General features: G+C 37.5%; 3 protein-coding genes across 4 annotated transcripts; 2 read left to right on the forward strand and 1 right to left on the reverse strand.

Moving 5' to 3' along the window:
• Positions 1–4,787: 4,787 nt before the first annotated feature.
• LOC108511380 lies at positions 4,788–6,091 on the forward strand. The gene has a single exon (XM_017843297.3). The coding sequence runs from the start codon at positions 4,951–4,953 to the stop codon at positions 5,512–5,514; it is 564 nt and encodes a 187-aa protein (XP_017698786.1). The 5' UTR covers positions 4,788–4,950; the 3' UTR covers positions 5,515–6,091.
• LOC103708976 (chaperone protein dnaJ C76, chloroplastic) lies at positions 6,009–16,075 on the reverse strand. The gene is made up of 9 exons (XM_008794108.4): positions 15,713–16,075; positions 13,667–13,795; positions 13,439–13,568; positions 12,993–13,113; positions 11,814–11,895; positions 10,024–10,077; positions 8,249–8,287; positions 7,491–7,587; positions 6,009–6,316 (listed from the first exon to the last, which is right to left on the reverse strand). The coding sequence occupies exons 1-9, from the start codon at positions 15,944–15,946 to the stop codon at positions 6,189–6,191; spliced, it is 1,014 nt and encodes a 337-aa protein (XP_008792330.1). The 5' UTR covers positions 15,947–16,075; the 3' UTR covers positions 6,009–6,188.
• Positions 16,076–16,815: 740 nt separating this feature from the next.
• LOC103708977 lies at positions 16,816–20,637 on the forward strand. 2 transcript variants are annotated; one of them, XM_026805341.2, is made up of 4 exons: positions 16,816–17,099; positions 17,203–17,301; positions 17,400–17,490; positions 20,288–20,637. In XM_026805341.2, the coding sequence occupies exons 1-3, from the start codon at positions 16,887–16,889 to the stop codon at positions 17,478–17,480; spliced, it is 393 nt and encodes a 130-aa protein (XP_026661142.2). In that variant the 5' UTR covers positions 16,816–16,886; the 3' UTR covers positions 17,481–17,490; positions 20,288–20,637. The 2 variants fall into 2 exon arrangements, with proteins under 2 accessions (XP_026661142.2, XP_008792331.2); XM_008794109.4 differs by lacking the exon at positions 20,288–20,637 and having other exon boundaries at positions 17,400–17,848.
• The last annotated feature ends 293 nt before the right edge of the window (positions 20,638–20,930 follow it).

Genomic DNA, 20,930 nt, shown 5'->3' on the forward strand with positions numbered 1-20,930 from the left:
GCTAAGATAGTAATGGATATTCGAGGATTCTTCTTAGTTGAGGAGGGGCGCGGAGTTTTAGTCGCATTCCGACTCCTCAGCCCGTAAGATATGGGTCCGCCGTAGCATGATCATCTTGTCTTGTTAGTTGAGACTAGGTTAGGCAGCACCCTGTTATTTGCTTGCAGCCCTTTCCCAGGAAGAGAAATATGAAAAAAAATGTCCCTCTGGTTCAGAGCAAAATCATCTTACATTAGTTAAATTTTGATAAGGAAAGAGAGATTCCACAAGCTTGATGGAAAATAGCTCCACTTTCAATGGCTTCCGTTCTATTCGGTCCATTCTATCTTTCATAAGCATAAATATGGATACATACATACATATGGATAACGAAATAAGTAAACAAACAAATAAATGAACCATACTTACTTGGTCGACGCTGCTACATGCACTCTTAGATAGAGTGTGTGGGCGAATGGCAGGGCAATTCTCCTTTGGCAAGAATAGCAGCAGCAGGCAATCTTCGCCATGCCTCGTACTCGTGCCAAAGGAGAACCACCCTGTTATTCATAGACCTCACATGTGCCTCTGCTCATCTTCTTCAGCGAGGCTCGACGCCATCTAGATCACCGGCGATGCAAGCTTTTATAGAGACTGCGAGCCACAAATAAATCGGGATATCTTCAGCATATGCTTGGAAGTTGGAACTATTCTGAGGAGCTTCCTTTGCTTCGAGCCTTTTATCTTTACTCTTTTTTTTCGGGATGGTCCAAAATTCTCTGCCAACTCTTCCAAAAGCAGTTACCTTTTTTCCCGTCTTCAACGGGCTTCCTCAACTTTCTTCTGTCTACTTTGTTTTATGCCTCTTGCTCAGGCTCAGGTATCTCCATATAGTTATTGGGGCATTAAGGTGTTTGGGCTAGTTGGCCCCAGGGTTAATGACAAACATTTGACAACAATGGATTAGGCTAAATTGTGAGTCTGCTCTAACTGACAAGGAACCAGAGTTGGCCTGGGTTTGGGTTTGACCAGACTTGTTCCTAGGCCTATTTGTTTGACCCAGACCATTGACACTCCTGGCAAGGTGGGGATCAATAAAGGAAAAAAAAAAAGCTCGGAAGGTGATCACTGTCAGAGAGTTTCAGAAATATTATTTAGATTCTCCACTTGTCAAGGAATGTCCTAATAATTTTACTGGAATAAATGTAGTAATTATACATCACTGTGAAATTCTGGAATTGGCGTAGCCAATAAACTACATGGCCTGCGGCCTGCCATTAGCCATGAATGCGAGCATCCATTTCATTTACAACCTTCCATCTGACCAGATAACGTTTTATCCATGGTCACGGCATCATCGGGTAGCTAGGCATAGCCAAATTTTCCAACAAAATCTCAGAGGTATTTTTACGAATTATATTCCTTATACTCGATCCTCCATAGAGTTGACTGGTAGCAGTACGTAAGAATACTTTATAAGTAGACCCAAGCTTGTGAGCACAAAGGAATCACCTTTCCATCCATGTTTTGACAACCATGACCCTAACTTTGTGCATCAGAATTCAGCATGTGAGGAACATACCCCTGGATCTTCCCTTCCCGATATGCTCTCGCTTGCCATCGTTATAGTTCTAATTGCTTCTAGTGCTAAGCACGCGATATGCTCGTGTGAAGGCAAGAGCCTGCTGCCTTTGGCCATCCAGGTTTTCTAGGGCTGCCAACATGCAAAAACTAAGCTAATAGACGAGGTCTCATAAGCTTTTTGTCAGGGCTAAAACTAGATCGCTCACTCTCCTACTCTATAGTCCGGTTTAATTTTGTTATGAGATATTTCTCCAGTGTCGGAGAACTGAAGCAAATATATGGACCCAAGTACTCGCAAGTTGTGACAGGAGAGGTTTAATTCTAGGAATAGCATTCGATTCTTTAACATGTCTTAGATAATAGATTGTAAAACGATCGATGGTGGAAGTCAGTTATAGTATTGTTGTTATTTGATATTCAGGGATCAGACGGCCATGACTGTCTTTAAATATCCAACCTTAAACATAAGACTCTGGCGAGCCGAGGAGACAATATAAGAGTAAAATGCATCAAGTACGAAAAACAAAAATGCAGGAGTTCATGTGTTTGTCTTATAACCTTTGTCCACAACTTATTGCATCAAACTATTGTAGTTGTTTCGAGGAGAAATCAAACTATTGTTATATATTGTTCCTTAAAATAAAACAATTATCAGGTTAGTGATCAACCGAAATCATGTTAACTAGTTAATTGACCCCCAAAACTTAAATTATTAAAAAAAATAAGTTAATGATGCATATTGGGCTCGACAGAGTGAGTCCACCGATCTGTAGGGGTCCATTCATCATGGTCATGAAATTCTTTCAAGTCGTTTATTCTTTCATTTACGACCTCAGTATGTACGTGCCGACGCTTGTCGGGTATACTAATACATGCACGTAAATGGCGAAGCCGAGCTTCCGCAGGAAAGGAATCAAAAAAGTTTCATTCCCTCATACGCTCAACTAAAATGACAAGAAGAGAACATGCGTGGGAATCTTCCATTAATAGGGCACAAGAGGAGAGCATGCACCAGTCTCATATCATAGACCGAGTCACTTTTCGCGGGATAAGATCGACGTGGCATGCTTCCATTGGAAGATCAAATGGGTCCCCCACTGCCTGCCTTTGAGCTCGCGAAAAAGTTAGAGAATAAAATTGCGTGGTTAGACCTACATGTGTCGAAGATTTGATCCCCCGTCATTCTCTCAAGTGTTTGCTGCAGAGACAATATTCCCTTTTCTCAAAGAAAAGAAGAAGAAGAAAAAAGAAAACAAGAAGAAATCTAGATCAAGGATGTCCGCCCGGATATGCCGTTGCCCATTGCAGCGGGCAATGGACGCGCAAATGGCCTGTGCCCACAGTAGAGGTCCATAAATACCCAATAGGAGTGATGCACCTTCTGTGCGGCCATCGAGCCAGCAGAGCACACAAATGTGCAGTTGGATTACAGGGCAAATACTCCCTTGGCAGTCGGCCACTCCAGTACACCGGAGTGCCAAGGAGTGTGCCTACTGCCAAAGAAGATTTGCCCGGCAATTCACCTGCTCAAGCTCTCGTCGTCGTCGTCATCGTTATGCCATTCATGTAAGTCGATCAGGTTTGTTTAGTTTTATTTGAGTTTCTACAAGCAAGCACTAAAAGTTTCCAAAATAAACATTGTTTGAATCTTAAACTGTTGAAGAATAATAATCTCACGTCGGATGGGCTAAGAACTTATGTGGTGCGTATATACTTTTGCCCTAATCCATTTGAATCAAATGTGTTACAGGAGAGAAATTTACAACATGCCTTGCATTCATGGCTGGGCTCGGGCCAGATCATTCAACATGTGTAGGTGTATGTGTGAGTGAATGACACAGAGAGAGAGAGAGAGAGAGAGAGAGAGAGAGAGAGAAGAATGCATATGATTTTATATTTGGATTTACTTACCTTGGCTTGGTTATACATGCAACTGTGTGAAGCACATCACCTGGCCGTGGAACAGATCCAAAGGCTATTCCATGAGGAAATAAGGAAATTTTATTATAGAAAAGGAATGATCTTAAAATGAAACTGAAAAAAAAAAAAAACAAATTTCAATGTCCTGATATTGCCTTCTGTTTAGAACTATATATCATTAGCTAAATGAAGAAATATTAACTCTTCAAATATTATAACAAATCTAGCTAGCAATCTTATAGTGTAAAAAAAAGGGAGAAATATATTAAACTTACTGCTACGGGGATGTTGCATGCGATGCCGCTTAACTTATACATGGTATATTTCTCCTATGGTTGAGAGTTGGAAGAGGTTATCAGAGTGATGGAATATTTTGTGAACAACGACAGCTTAGAGCTCTCAATGCTCTCAATTTTACTGACAAGGAAACCAGTTTTTGATGAAATCCATTATTTCAAAATTATAGTTCTACAAGCAAGTGAGAGAGTTTAGGAGCATCACTTAGTTGGTGTGAACTAGGGACAAAGATTCTAAAATTGATTGTACCTTTTTCTTTTCATGCAAATCTATCATTTGATTATCCATTTATCGCTTCAAGATCAGGGCACATGAATGAATGAAAGAGTTCAGAGTGCTTTAAAATCTATGCAAGACACAATCCTATAATTAACGCCATAAAAAAAAGATCAATCATTCTTTCATATAAAAGATACAACCCAAACCTCTCAACTAGCTTGATAATTGTGATTTGATCTTCGTGGGATGAGTACCATTTTAGATCCTAAGTTATATGATGAATAGGCAATTCGAGCGTCCAAGCTGGCCGGAGGTGAGACTTGATATCCGGGATGTGTTCATCATCACATTTAGTGGAACGTAGTCGTTAAGACTTAAGATTGACTTAAAAAAGACATATTTCTATCATGAGGGAGATTATTCCTTGTCCACAACTAATGCTTATACGTATCTTCTCCCTAAAAAGTGAGACTTTTCATTTTCCCAATCTTTTATTCACAAGAGATGGTACAACAAATTGTTGCCTGCCAACTAGGACTAGACTGCATGTTGAGTTGTGAACTCGTCATGCGTTCTTAAGTGACGGACCCACCACACTTTTTAGAGATAAATTTAAATAAAATAAAATAAAATAAAATAAAATAAGATAAACAACAGTACCTCCAATTTTTTCCAGACATGCGAGTCTGTGATCCGCTGCACAAGTGTTTCCAGCAATCAGCAGGCTGGTGGCGGGGGCCCATCTTGATTTTTTTGGGCTATGTCTTGACCTTGTGAGGTGGAATCACGTGCTCACAGGACCGTTGCCACCTCGAATTAAAGGATGGCATCTCGTCATTCCAAATTCAAAAATGGCCGATTTCTATTCTTCTTCCTTTTGAGCTTTACTCCAGCTTATGCTCCATCTCTGTCTCCCTTCGGATTCGTTGCCTCACCTTTGTACACGATCTCATGGATGATGAGATCATCTTAGAAAGCCTAGGCTCCCTCTGGTTCTTCTCCAATATCCTCTCACCATCTTCTCCCATTACTTGCATCAATGCAAAGAATACCCATGACTCTCATCCCAGTGACCCTCGAAAGCCAAAACAACCGGGACCAACTACTCAAATCCTTCAGTCCCACCAACTTAAATCTCCAGACATCTGTGTCCAAGCTGTAGGGAAAGGCGCAGGATCGGGCGAGCAAGCAACAAAACCAGAGAATCATGAAGCATCCAAATATCCGAAAGAGTCCTTCATGGAGCAGAGGAAGAAAAAGAGCAACCGAGAACAGGGTATGAAGAAATTACACAGGTTTAAGGAGGAGTTCACGGTTTTGGGTTTGAGCTTTGGCGAATTGGGGCCAGATGGTAGAAGACCATTCTATACATCTTGGAAGCAGCAAAGAATGGCGAGGTCGTATGGGCTGAGGCAGCCATTTCGTTGTCACAATATGCCCCCACTGAGTGATGGTTTGGCCATGAAGGAGCACCTTAAATCATGGGCTCATGCTGTTGCATGCACCGTCAGATAACTGGGTCTGGAATGCTACTTACTGCCATCCAGCATTTTCTTTCTCTATCCGGGTAGAAATCTTTAATAGATTCGTTCCAGTTTGTTACATTCAATCTAGATATTGATCCATCATTGTTGTTTTTATTAGCCGTCCCTGCCGTCCCTCTCGCTGGTTTGCCGATGTTATTGCTTCCCTCTCTTTTCATTCATAGGGTGAAACCGTGATAATATAAAGGAATGCCTTTTGCCAATTCATAAGCGAGTTCTCAAGCTTAGATGCAATACAGAATGACAGCACAAAGACCTCATCTTAGATGCTGCAATCTTTATCTTTATCTTTATTTTACTTTATTTTTTGTTTTGTGGGAAGGATTAGGCACAAGGTGCCTAAACAAATTCATTTAGGCAATTAAGAAAAACAAAAAAGATGCTGCAATATTTTAAAAAGTACTTTTTTATTTTTTCATTACATCAATATTAGGAGGGAGGGAGGGAGGGAGGGAGGGAGAGAGAGAGAGGAATTTTCACTTACTACATGTGAAAGTGAGGAGAATGATCTGCAAGGAGTCCTCTCCAACATTCAGAATATTATGCAAGCAGAAAGCGAGAGAGATTGATTTATAAAAACCTCTATACAAATAATTAGATATGCATGGAACAAGTGATTTAGGAGAAACCCAATGGCAAAGGATCTCATTCCTTGTTAGAAATTGCCTCTGGAAGTTTGAAGGTGGGAGGTCTATCTGCGCCCCTCCTTGAATATTCTCTCCACCTTCTGGATGCTGCTGCAGCTGTCTTAGCTCTCTCCTTTGCTTCCTCCTCTGTTAACAAGACCATTGCCAAATTAATGTACTAGGAATGAAATGCAGCAGCATATTTTTCTATTAGAATTTATATTGTTTTTTGTTTTCCAAGTAAAATGAAATTCTGATGAGCAACGATCGATCACACCGGCAAATGACTTCTTTGTGCTTGTATGCTTAGAGACAGCGAAGAATCAAATTTAGTACATGCCACATGAACCTTAAATAGAAAAATAGAAAAGAAAATTATCTTTGAACCAACTAAAGAAAAAAGAAAAGCTATTTTTCCAACTCTTGGACTGTTGTTCTTGCAGGTAACTATATGGACAAAATTGTTGAGTTCTTGAGATTGCAATTGTATTCCATTAACACTAACAAGGTGTCTTAAGCATATATAAAAAAGAGATTGATTTGATTAGTGTGTTGCAATGATCATGTTAAATTTAACAGACAAAGACAGCAGGCATTAACAACCAAAATTCATATGGGCCTAGGGTACAATATAGAAGAATCTTTAAGAACACCATCATACTTCCAAGATCCTTGTATACTGATGCAAATGGAAGAATTCATATAGGCTAACAGCTAGGAAACATCAAGGACCACCCTAAAAGCTCCCAGCATTTCAAGTATCAATGGTCACCAAGATGAAACGTACAATAGACATTGCCTTCAGCTCTCCTGTTAAGCAGACATCCAGCAACAGCTGACAAGAGAGCTAGTCTTTCTAAGGGCCAAAAATGTTGCTTGAATAGCATTACTGTTATGTGCATGCTAAAAGCAGGAAGCTTCAAGATAAATAATTCGCACAAAGAAAGTAGATTTTTTACGGGGTTCCAAGCTGCTTAGGAGAGTATTCAATGAGGACTAGAATTGTGAAAATCAAAAACCACGCATGCTCCTACAACACAATTCATTTTCAGAGTTTTGATTATCTATAGTGCAGGCATGAATTTATCAGTTAGAGATATGTGACATTCCACTAAATATTGGGACGTAGTTAGCTCACATGATGAGAGTTGTCCTAGACTAGCACCACCAATAAAATTATTTTTTCTGCAATTTTAAGAACAAGAACAGCATATAAGCACAAAGACCTAGCAAAAGAGTGCTACAAAAGAAGCATACCAATTCGTTCTCATTATATGTTTTTCTTTTATCAACGAAATTTTTCTTCTTTTATCAAGAGTACCTCTATTTTGGTAACTTTTTGGCTTTCCCCAAAGATCACTCCAAGCCCCACTTTTATCAGAGTCCTTTTGTTTCATCATTCGCAACTTAGCTTTTTCCTGCGTAAGAAAGGAGAAGTCCAACGTAATGCATAAACAAGATCTGAAAAATATGCCCACGTTATGTTGAAATGCAAACATTGAATCCATTGCTACCACAAAATGTGTAAACAGACCATGAAATCCTGAAGATTAGCAATGACAAGCAAATGATATTAGAAGCTAAGATTCAAAGAAGATGAAGAAGAGAAACTGGGGCCTTATTCAACCAATAAGCTCCAGATTTACTACCAAATGAGACAAATAAATCAACCCTGAAAAGATATTAGTATATGCTAACAATTGTTGATGCTTCCCTACACACCAAATTCTTCACACAAACACATTCATGCACGCGCGCGCACACACACACAAAAAGAAATTTTATTGACACAAAGCACCATAAATTTGGCATTTGACACAGAATTATTAATCGTCCAGCCTTTTCTTAGAAATAGTTCACAACAATCAAGCACAATAAACAATTGAACTGATCATTTTGAAGGCAGATATGATACAACTGAAAATATATTAAGTAATAGGAATGTGAAAGGATAGAGATTGCAACATATGACAAAAAAGAAAAGCAATAAACATAGAAATTGTGGGCCTGGATGTAAGTAATTTAGATAACAATTTGGGTTGATGTGTAGATCAGGTCTTAGGGAACTGGTGGTAATACCAGGATTTTTGTTTGCCGCTTCTGCCACCGTGAACTTGCCTAGCACATGCATGTAAAAAAAGATGGTCAGGACTTCAAAAAAAATGCAATAAGAAATCACTGGATAAATTTATCCATAATCTGCATAACCTACAAAAACATGTTTATTAAATTGCAATTCAAAATCAAAAAGATAAAGAAAAGGAGACCTGCTGTGCATGTCTATATTGGATGGAGTGAACATAGCTATTTTGTGCAAGCAATGCACCATAGGTTCATATAGATATGAGAATGTTATATTTGAGTGGCAAAAGATGGTCTAAATATGTATGTTAAGCTATTGGCCCCTGATTAGCAGATACATTTGCATTAAACTTTCCAACTGTTGCAGCCCAATTAATATAGCATCAGAGAAATGGATTGTTGTTATTGGCCCTCTGTGATGGCTTTGCAAACATTCAAATGACATTGGTTCTACCTACATTGATAGCTCAGAACTATCACATGATTCCAAAAAATTTTGGCAGATACTACCACAGAAATGGTCAAAGTTTGACAAAATCAGGGGAGTCTGGTCTAGATTCTAATACAGCATCAGATCTTAAGTCTAGCACTAGTGTCTTCTATCCCCAATCCTTTTTTTATATTGAACAGTGACCCAAAATATATTCCAGCCACTGCAACTTCTTCAAATGGCAAACACCCAAAACTGACATGTTGGGGTCATAATCAGCTCATTTGTAGCTCGTTAGGGCTTTTTAAAACATGCCTTCCATTTTAAATGGAAATTCAATATCATCGCATGCACCACTTCACCTTGAGTCCTTAATGAGTATTTTCTTATAACTATCTTATTCAGTACCAAATCTAATTGTTGTTTGTTGGGCTTTCTTTCATATGTTGCACACCAGGGTTCCAACTCCTGGCTGTTTACTATTGATTCCTTCATACATGTGTAGTTGCTTCGACCACCAGTCTTTTTGCACTTGACCATATGGCAGCCCACCCTCATGATGATGATGAAAGTGGTGAACAAATTGCTGAACATTCAGTTTTCTGGTGCAAACAATTAGATCATGTATCCCATCACCATTTGATGAGCTAAACAGGTAGAGATGTATGTCCATGTGGATAGACAAATCATGGAAATCACTCCTTAACAGAAGTTGATGCGACAAAGCCAACAGTGTTGCAGGAGTCTCATGTTGATCAAATAAAGAGGTGACATACATATGAGTGTTTTAAAATAGAGAATTTGAAGATGACATGAAGTGATACAAGGAAGGGCAGAGCTAGAACTGAGTACCTTAGAGGAGGCACATGGAACTTAGACAGGAAAAAAATGGTTAAGATGATCGAAGAACCAATTGAGATATGCGTAAGGGTTAAAAAAAAAGGCAATAACATAATGAAAAGCAGGAAAAAAGTTGCCAAAAAGGATTTGATGAGATTTTCACCGACGAAGGCATCAAAAAGAATTTTGCCTAACAAATAAGAATGGTGAAGAAAAGGCAAAATTCCTAACCAAATAAAATGAACAAGGCCAGTTAGGGCCTTATGTTTATGGTAATTTCTTCTGGTTGTAAATATAAAATATTATTAGGTGCATGAAACTGATTGAAGCATGATCCTAGATCATAATCCAGTACTTTCTGAAAGTCAATGTGCTCTTAAAAATTAACAACTGATATTAGAACTTAACTTGTTCAGAAGTCTAGTAACAATCATTTGCATGGATAAAATCAATACTGCATTGGTGGATGACTCAAAGTAAACTTAACAGATATAATTATTACCATTCTAAAGACATCAATGGATGAACCTCCCATTCCTGCAAGCATTAGCCCAACCTGTTGAAATGACAACCCAAATTTATAAAGATGTTAATATGTGTCAATATGTCCTATTGGTAAAGAAGACAGACTTGAAATAAATTCAAACAATTAATTTGCAATAAGACAACTTTTGGCTCAGTTCCATCTTGCAAAGATGTACAAAAGGACAAAATAAAGGTTAGTTGGAACCTCGACAATATCTGTAACTCTAACAGCTCATGCACATTTCAATGGTTTTTATGATACCTTCCTATTAAAAACTATACAACTAAAGGACTATTATTGCTCTCAGAAGAAATTCTATCCAGATTGGCATTCCAAAATTGTACTGCCTATGTTTAACATATATGGGCATGTGCATCTTAATCAGCTACCAAAGTTAAAGAAAATGTATTACTCTAGCATGTAAAGAAACAACAGCAAATATAACTGGGCCCTTATCAACTGAAAAAAAATGATTTGCTTTGTTTCTTTGTGTCTTTCATGCTTAATTCATAAAGAAAATGCTTACAGATCTCAGACTCCTGACTAAGAAGAATGTCTCGCATAATAGCTCATAATTTTAATATATGATATGATTGTTCATGCTAATATTTCTATCAACCTGTCATCAAATAATGCAAAGATGTATACACACATGCAAGTATGTATGTATGTATGTACATTTCTATATATGAATATATATACATATATATGTATATAAATATATAACTAATATGCGAGAATCCAAAAACAGTCCAGTTAAGATCACTCCTGACCAGATGACCAAGGGAACGACACTGATGATACGAGCCATCTACTATCTCTAAACTATTTACTGTTAAAAAATCACGTGATTTGGAGATCCCTGACATATGCATCCAGTAGTCAGAAATATGCTTCGTTCATGTTATTTAAACTATCCATTTTTTGACCACCGAATGCATAAATGATGTACAGGCTAGGAATGTCCAAATCATATGATTTTTTGAAACTAAGCAATTTGGAAAGAGTAGATCACATCCAATGACTCAAATAGCCAATGTTAGTCTTCCGGTTGTTTGGTTAGGGCTGATATTCTTTGGGTTATTGTCTATGCACCCATGATGGATTAAACTATAATTTATCCTTTTCACCTGCTAAGTTTGAAAGTTTAAGCTAAATCTATAATTTAAGCAAGACATCTTAATCAATGTTTCTTAAGGTTTGGTAGTCTCGCTTTCCTTGAAACTACATGATGGATTATCATTGAACTAATTATCATGCCTAGCTTCATACTCTATATCATGACAAAAACCACAGATAATAATACCTAAGATGCATCAATCATTTGTGATTCTGTTCATGTCTAGATAAGTCAAATATCCTTTTCACCTGCTAAGTTTGAAAGTTTAAGCTAAATCTATAATTTAAGCAAGACATCTTAATCAATGTTTCTTAAGGTTTGGTAGTCTCGCTTTCCTTTAAACTGCATGATGGATTATCATTGAACTAACTATCATGCCTAGCTTCATACTCTATATCATGACGAAAACCACAGATAATAATACCTAAGATGCGTCAATCACTTGCGGAATCCCATTTTGGATGATCGAGGGTTTTGTGCAACTTAGTAGGTACAATTAGTACAATAATCAGGTCAAGTTTATCCTCAGATTGTGAAAATATTTTCTGTTCGAAACTTATGAAAATCATGATGATCTAGCATTAGAGACAATATCAGGAATATACATTTGGGGAAGAAGACAGTGAAACATAGAAATTTATCTTACATTCACTCTCTCCATTCTGCGCATTTCATCTTCAAGGAGAGAAATTTGGGCAGCAGAAGTCCAATGAATGCAATCAACTGGGCTGGAACATATTATTGACACAAATGATCAAATATAATATTATAAAATATCTACTAACAATAAAATATTAAATAACTACGAATAAGTGAAAAATATTGTTTATTATGAATTAATTAGTTTAGACCTGAGGATGTTTATTAAGCAAATGAACAGGACAAGAGTCATGGAATAATTTTGAAGCATAATACAGAGATAAAAAAAGAATTATCCTGAAATCTTTAACTATTCAATGTAGGGCATGACTTAGATGAAAATTGTACCTCAAAATGTAAAGGTAAAAGCTTTCATGGGCCTCATGGCATAAAGGGTAGAATAATCCCAAAAAAAAAAAGCTTTCCAAAACTAAATAATCAGGAATTTAACTATCTTTTCATCATATCATATATTCAGAAATTCCCTCAGATATGGGATAAAATTAAGTTCTTAATATATAATAGGATGATGGTTTCTATAAAAGAATATATTAAACTGTAAAAGTCCGAAGCTCATGTCATCACTTAAAAAGTGCATTGCACCTTGGCATCATTTTTCATGTCCTGTGTTTATACAAGAATTAGAACTTAATATATGAAAACAGAGCATGGTTGAGTAGATTTCATTTCCTGAATGAGATTCAAAGATTCTAAAAACATAAACTTGTCTTCAATTTAATTTCCATGACATTACAGAGCATAAAAGCTATGTTTCAAGAAGAACAATCATGGTTTTTGATTCCCAAAGAACTAATAAAAAAGCCTATCACCTAAAATTTTGTTAAAGATAATGATATTCTTATTTTCCCAGGTAAAGCTAAATTTAATTGAGCATGTCGCAATCAGCTAGCATAAGTTTTCAAGTGTCATCATGCATTGTAAACAGCGCATCTCAAAGTGCATTAACATGGATTAAGTTGGGCAATAAAACCATGAATGAGTTCGTAAAAAAATAAGTTGTGTAACAACAAACTTGCACTTCTTTAGGAGTGGCAAGATAATTTGAAGCTCTCAATATCAACACTTAAAGATTATTGTTTCTAATATGAGATTATAGAACTCTACCAAGTTTTCACGTGAACACTGAAAGAACAAAAAGTTTTAGCTATTCTCCTCTACCACTAACCAACTATCAATTGCTTGTTGAACCAACTCAGGATCACCAGATTGGCTGCAGACTCTCGCTCGTCCAAAGTCCTCTTCAATCCAAAATGTATCTGGGGCCACATTGGCACAATTTTTACATCCTATTTGACCAAGAAGAAACAAAGGTTATTGATGGGTACCAATCTATAGCAGATTGATAAAGTTGATTGCCAAAATTCACTCTTGCTCGACAGGTAAAGTGTTCATTGTCTTATTGTGTGCATCGAAAATAAGATTTATGTATGTACGTATGTATGTATGTACATATGTATCACATTTTGATGCTCTCCAATGATAGAAAGAAAATCACTCTAGGTTACAACAAAAATATCAAGAAGCTGGTTAACAAAGAGAAGAAAGAAATATTTCTGCTACAAAACTGCTTTAACATTAAGAATTTAAAGCAGGGGTTGAGATCACCCATACCTATGCAACTAAACTCATCAACAAATGCATGATCCTTTGGGGCAGTGTCATCCAAGAAAGGGTTGATAGCGGTCAATGCATACCCATGAATTTCATCATATACCATACGCTGCACAGGATCACTAAGCACCTGCTCTTCCCTGATCCATGTTAGCTTACTGAATTAAAAAGTTCAGGACAGATTGATTTTAAACAGCCTGTTTTTAAGTTTCAAGTCAATTAACCCACCGTATAAACTTCATTGATGAACATACAAAAGTTTGTGATCTCTGAATCATTTCCACTCAAGTCTGGATGGCATGCTTTCATGCAATTGTAGTAAGCTTTCTTTATCTGCTGAGGAGTGGCATCTGGCAGCTGGCATGCATAAATGTTTATACACTGTATCAGGACCACAACGTACTAAAACCAGAGGTATAGATTCATCTATTATTCCAGTAATTCTGTATCTTACAAATATATGGTATCCAAGTGAATAAACATAATAAAACTATATTTGAAATTTCACAAATAACATTCAGTATGTAGCTAAAACTGAATGAACATAAGCAGAAAACTTGTTTAAGACACTCTCAGATGAAATAATTTTATCATTTTACTTCTACTAAAACAGTGAATAGTAATTATCAATAAAATGGTCACAAATATGCGCACTCATGTTTTATAGGCCACTAATTTCAATTTGCTACATAGCATTCAGCCACGAAATTAATTTTTTATGATAAATCTTTATTTTCATGTAATTAGAAGAAAATTGCAGATTTATTACATGTATGAGAGATTTATTGCTACCAGAGAAACCCCATATCTGGGCTAAAAATAACAGAAAAAAAAATAAATTAGTTCCACATAACTTTCCCTAATTTCTTCTTCACAGGTCATGCTGCATAGCAATTAGCAATTGATGTTTATAATTTTAATAATTAAATTGTTCATATTCTTATTTAGTGTCATTATAGCTTAAATTAAACAGTATACACAGGCAAAATATATTTTTAACTTGAATTTCAATATAGATTTGTTTGAAAAAAAAACTTGTAGATGCTACCCTATCTTAATATTTTTTTCTGAAATCAACTTGATTTCTACCCCTAATCTTCCCAAAAGCATGCTGTTGTCACTAAGTCCCAAGCAATGTCAGTCACCATGCAAATCCTTTTTAACCTCCATTTAATGAAAAGGTATAACTCTACACTAGGCCCATAATTAATCCCAAAGAAAAACTTAAAGCGCAATTTACTAAAAAACAATCTTAAGCTCCCTTTCCACTTCCTCTTAAGCAAGTTAATCACAGTAAAAACTTTACTGTTCATGGACGGCCAATTTAAGAAACTACAATTGCTCAAAAACATAACAAAAGGACTTGAAATTTTTGTATGTATACCTTTATAAATATCTAAAATTGCATATATATACCCTCGCAAATTTACAATCTGTGTATACTCTTATAAATTATTTTCCTTTGCACATCTACCTTGTGTCAAGATACCATCTAACAGCATGAAAAAACGAGCTGCTTAAAATTGAAATGGTTGAAATACTATTAACTCAATAAGGATAAACATACAAAAGGAAATAATTTATAAAAATATACATGCAAAAAATATATATATTTTAATCAAATTCTAGTTACACCGACATCATCAACCAAACTGTGACGTCGAAGATATAAGTGTGACAAGAAATAATTTATAATAGTATATGCATAAATAGTGAAATTATGAGTGTGAACATGTAATTTCAAACATTTATAACCGTATTCACGTAAAAAAAAAAAAGATCAGTACTTGAGATCACTAATCCTATTCAAAAGTACTGTCCCAAACCTTCTCTCCTATGTCCTAAATTTAGAAGCGCAGATTCTCCTAAGTCAGATCTAACTCAAACCTACACAAAAGCATTGACATGTAACAGGAATTCAGAGATTTATAAACTTTCCTAAATCATTCGGTAGACGAACCACTCCTCGTTGAGCATTTCGCGTACGGTACAGCTCTTTTTCCAATCCTAAATTTACAAACCATAATTTTTAATATTCTCATTCCGCTTCCATTGCCATTTCTCCGACGAACCTTGATTTGTATCAGGTTTAGTATTACCAAACGTTGCTAACATTAAAGCAGCAAACACTTCTCAGCTAAAACTAAACATGACACAACATTCGAATTCACGAAAAGGTTAACCAGACAGCAAATTACTGTTGGAAAAGCAAAGGTTCTTTATATATATATATATAAAGAAGGTACTAAATAAAATTGTTGAGAGTTAAATTACCAGTCCAAGAACGGCGTAATAGTCATCCGCTATATCATCTTCCGAGAACGAATCACCTGCTACGGCGGTGATCCTGACATCTCTTCTCCGCCTCCTGAAGCAGCGGCGGCGGCGGCGGTGGTGGGCAGTCTGCGCTAAGCTCCGCCGCCGGTTTCCGAAGCAGAGGAACGACGGCGAAGGGCTCTGGAATTTGACGAGCGAGTCCGCACAAAGCGGCGAGAGCAATTGGGCCATCAGCAATTTCGAGAAGGGGAAAGAGAAAAAAATCCGATGCGATCCCAATTCCTTCTCTTCCTCCGCCTCTCGTTCTCTCCCACCGTGAGGGCCTGGCGGTTAGTAGTTTTCCCTTCTATTTTCCCATGCCTCACGGCGCGATTTTTAAGGAGGTCCTGGTATGAGTACTGCGGGTGAGGTTAAGAGAAGTTCGACCTTCTCTCATAACCAGAAAGCATCAGGCGGAACCTTTTGAGGGGAACGAGGGTGCGGATAGAGGTGAAGCTCCGGATCCCTTCATTGTGATAGCAATGACTTATGCGTGCATATATTGAGGAGGAGAAAATTGGGGTCCAAATTTCTGGACCCATCATGAATTTTCGTGGGAGGAGCTTGTTATTCTTGACTCTTGACGTCTGCTTACATGGCACTCTCAGAGCCTCAATCCTCCCTTTCCCTGGGAGTGGACGCAACTGGCCAGAAACTATGCTTCTTGGTATTTCGTATGGGACTGTTCACAGGAGATGAATCCAAAGCTGGAGAGTATGAGGCGTATTTAGGAAGGCAAACATGACAGCGGATTAAACAACTTCTTACGTGGACAATCACTCCTGAGGCACCATATCAGTTGGAGATGAGGAGCTGCCTAGAATATTTTGAAATTTTTTTTTTTGATTTTATTGGATGTATCCGTGTAAGATATATAAGAACCATCGATTTTAGCACCAAAAATAAAAAAAAAAAAAAAAGCCCGGACAGGTAACATTAGCAGCCCAGAGCCCAGGTGGGCTGACAAGTTCATGGGCCTGGCTAGCTCTTTCCGGGCTGACACGACCCAGATCCGTAGTTCTGGGTTATGAGTCATGACCCAGTAGGCTAGCCTTCGGAGTTGGGACAGCGTGATTATTATAGCTCGTTGGGACAAGAAACAAACGGGAGCGACCAAGACGGGGACCGCGAAATGCCCTCCTCGGCTCCCAAGTCCTCCTCCGCCCCCGTCAACGGCGGCCGCGACGACGTGGCCGGCGGGAAAGGCGGGTCGCAGGACGCGACTGTGGCGAAGGCTGTGGGCTTCGTCGTCTTCTCCGGCATCGCCGTCAGCATCGTCAAATCCCTCCTCTCCAAATCCGGCCAACCCCAGCGGCCTCAAACCCCCTTCCAGGACTTCTCCAAGGTAATGTCTCCAGTCTTCACTCGAAGTGGTAGGGATAAGCCCGTTTACTTAATTTCATTGGTTTAAGATGTTTTTTTTCTCTCTCTCTCTCTCTCTATGTTAGCCCATGGTTGAGGAGGGATTCGGAAGTGGGTCGTCTTCAGCTCGGATAATAAAGATTGAGAAAGGGGATACTCTTTGGGATCTGTCCAGAAAGTACGAGGTAGGGTTCTTTTTCTCTTGAGGGAAAAATTAAACATCATTTTCTACTTTATTTTACATGTAGAACAAATCTTATGGTGGCCATATGGTGGGTTTTAGGTTTCGATTGATGCGATCAAGGAAGCAAATGGAATCATGGGAAACACCATCTATGCTGGAAAGAAGCTGGTTATCCCTTGAATGCTTGTTTGTATGGTTTTGGTTCCCATTCTTCTTCTTCTTCTTCTTTTGTGGGTTTTTGGTACATATAACGAGAACCATCGTAATCCTCCCATTTGTCATTTTGATATTAAGGCTGAAGGGAAGGAGAAGACAGCATGTAGAGTTTGTATTAGTTGAGAAATTGAGTAGTTAACTATGATTGTGTTTGAGAGGGAGGTGCTTGGATGCTGTGAGCTGAATAACATGTAACCGTTAAGTTTGCAGGACCTTGAGAGATATAACTGTAGCATGGGATCAAGTGTACTGTCTGACATTATGTTGTAGTGTTTATGATGAGTAGAACAGATAACATTTGCCTTGGTAGGTAATCCAGTGGATTGATCATAGTGTTGCTTTCTTGTTTAGAACCATGAATGATCAATATGAGATGTCATTTGTCGAGGCGACCTATAGTTGCGCAACAAACCGGCAGTCTATATAAGGACCACTTTAGCAATGTGGTCTGTTGGTTTGACCCATTCCTTTGAATCTTCTATCCATTGATTAATTGCTTTAGATACAATTGGAATCAAATGTTTTCCATGGGTGAGAGCTTTGGGGTTATATTGTTGTAAACTTAAGGATTTTGATGTTGTACACATTGATGGCCTGCACCACGGACCCTTCCCTCTGCTTTTTTGTTATTATTATAAGATAACTTGATTCTAAAGCTATCAACTTGTAGATACCTGCATGTGTTGGTCATGGCCCCAGGGCTACAAGACTGTGGGGTTCCCTTTTTTTTAAAAAAAATTAGCATCTCCCACCCCTTCTGATTTCTGATCAGCTTCGGAGGAAATGATAAAACCTTAGCTGCAGCAGTTAGTCTAGCATTTAATGCATTCAAGGAAAAACAAGTAATCATAAAGTCTGCTCCTATGTGCTGTGTTAGACCTCCTAAATCATAATTTTTTTCTAATGGTTTCAATTAAGTTTTAATGTAAGTTACACTAGCATATATTTGCAATGCTTGGAATGCTATAATCATGTGATTTTGTCCTGTAATTTTATGCAAATTCTAGTACGACTTTGAGAAGCAGGTCCACAATTTCACAACCAAAGTTTGAACTGCTGGTCAGCTTTTTCCTACAAAATGTTGGATGGTATGGTAATTGCTATTTCAGACTCTTGCATGTGTTTTCTCACTTTCTTGGTCACCATCTTTGTGCCCAATTTCATAGATCAAAGACAAATATAGAATGTGGTACAACTAGCATGACCAAGGAATTAGTTATATGACATGGATGCTATGGGTGGCTGTAAATATACTTACTTTTGTAGATGCATAAGCTTGGGCTTCTGTCTTTTTATGGTTGTGCAAGTTGATGTTTGATCTGGTATGATTCCTCATATATTATTAGCAATCTAATGCCTCCTTTTTCTTTTAGTAGTTGTGTTCATAATTTGCTTAAGGTGGCAACATGATATGAGACCTTATTCATGTGGAACATTTTAGTGGCAATTGATAATGATTTGTGCAACCCCACAAGCTGAATGCTTTGGAGTTGATTGTGCATAATATCATAGACATGAGAGGTTCAGCTCTGTTTTGATTTTGTTTCTTAGGCTCTTTTTTTTTTTCTTCCTTTCTTGCTGAAGATCTTGATGTTGACTATGCTATGTTAGTAGAATTCTTGTTTAATTGACTTGCACCAGCTGAATGCTTTGATGTTGATTATATATAATATCATAGGCTTGGAAATTGGAAGCTAAGCTTTGCTTTGATATCATCTATTAGGCTCTTTTTTTCTCCTATTTTCTTCTGAAGATCTTGATGATGGTATTGTACATTACTAAAGTGAAGGGAGCATTCTTCTCATCTTTTCTTTCTGAATGTCCTTTTTTTTTTCTCATCTTTTCTTTCTGACATAGGTGCAAGGTCAAAATCTGAGTCATATTATTGCATTACTACAGACTATTATATCTATAACTGAAAGCTCATGATAGAAACTGTCTGATATGAATTTTCAGCGATATTCTTAACTGACACAGAAGTGAAAGATCTGTGTCAGTATTCTGCTATAGATCATAACATATTGATTTTGTTATTACAAACTATCTTATGTAAAATGATGTTCTAGTTACGTAGAATGATTCTTATTTTTAGCTCGTATGTTTTTATCATTAAAGTATTACTGAAGCTTATACCTCACAAAGAAAGATGTCTTCTTTTTGTTTTTAGTTAGTTGTGTCATCAGAGAACGCTTAAGTCAAAGAAATTATGAACATTTGCTTTAGGTGTTTTTCTTTGTTATGCCTAGTGTCTTGCCTTCTCGTTATGATAAGAAGTTAATGCCTGAGCCGCAAAAACATAATGTATAAATTTGAACTCATGATACAGAAGATGATTGTCAAACTAGCTTGAAGAAAGGACAGTCAACTTTTCCATTTTTTTGTTTGTGCCGTTGTTGTTATTGTTGTTGTTGAGAAATGAACACATTCAAGTTAGCTATTAATCATACTTAATGCCATGGGGTTTCTTAATTCTCTTAGAAATTCTGTTTGTTGGATTCGATTTTCAAAGTTCCTGTTTTCCTTTTTAAACTTATATTATCTCCAAAGATAATCCATGTCTTTGTACTACTGTTATGTGAATCCAAGGTCCTGATTCAGCTTAGTTCAGGGATCTGCAGCTAACGGAAAGCGGTCCTCTGTGTGTGTGTGTGTGTGATTGAAGTTTGTGGAAAGATGGATCTTTCATGCTATTGGAAGTTAATTAGTAGGGACTCAAAATTTTGCTCCATCAGAATAACTGCTACCCTTTCTCTCTTGCAAATAATATGCAGGGATTCAATCAAGCAGTTTCATTCCGTTTTCTCCTACCCATGTTGCACATAGAAGCTATATAGGCGACAGGAGAGGCAACGATGCCAGAGTATATTGCTATCCAAGGATGCTTAATGTTTTGAGGAACGTTTTTCTTGGGTGGCCCTAGTTTTACTTCTGGAATTTCAGCGCTTCTCAATAGAGTGAACCATATTTTTTCTGGATGTCCTGTGCCTGTTTGTGGTTACAAACTTGCAGCTGTTGATTGCCCTGCATCACCTCTCTTAATTACTTCCGATTTCGCTGCTCAGGAATAATTCATTTACAGTTGTTCTAAAATAAGATAAAACAATACATAATTATTGATGGACATGGTGGCTGTAGACTTCCAAACTAGATATCATGCGGACGATCATACTCCGCAGGTCCATCGTGATCACATTGGCAAGTATGGCTGTTTCATTAATTTAGTGGAAGTTGGCAAGGTGCATGGAGGGGCTTATTGACTCTATTCGTCTGAGCTCATAGCAACTCAGCCGAACACCTGCTTGTAAGAAACTTTGGTAATATAATTTTTTTGCATGATATATATAGGCTCACAACAAAGGATATGCACATTGAGACAGCACCACAAGGGATTCTGGCATCCTCTTACATCAAGTA

Source organism: Phoenix dactylifera, chromosome 11, assembly GCF_009389715.1.
Source record: "Phoenix dactylifera cultivar Barhee BC4 chromosome 11, palm_55x_up_171113_PBpolish2nd_filt_p, whole genome shotgun sequence".
In the NCBI taxonomy this organism is placed as follows: domain Eukaryota; kingdom Viridiplantae; phylum Streptophyta; class Magnoliopsida; order Arecales; family Arecaceae; genus Phoenix; species Phoenix dactylifera.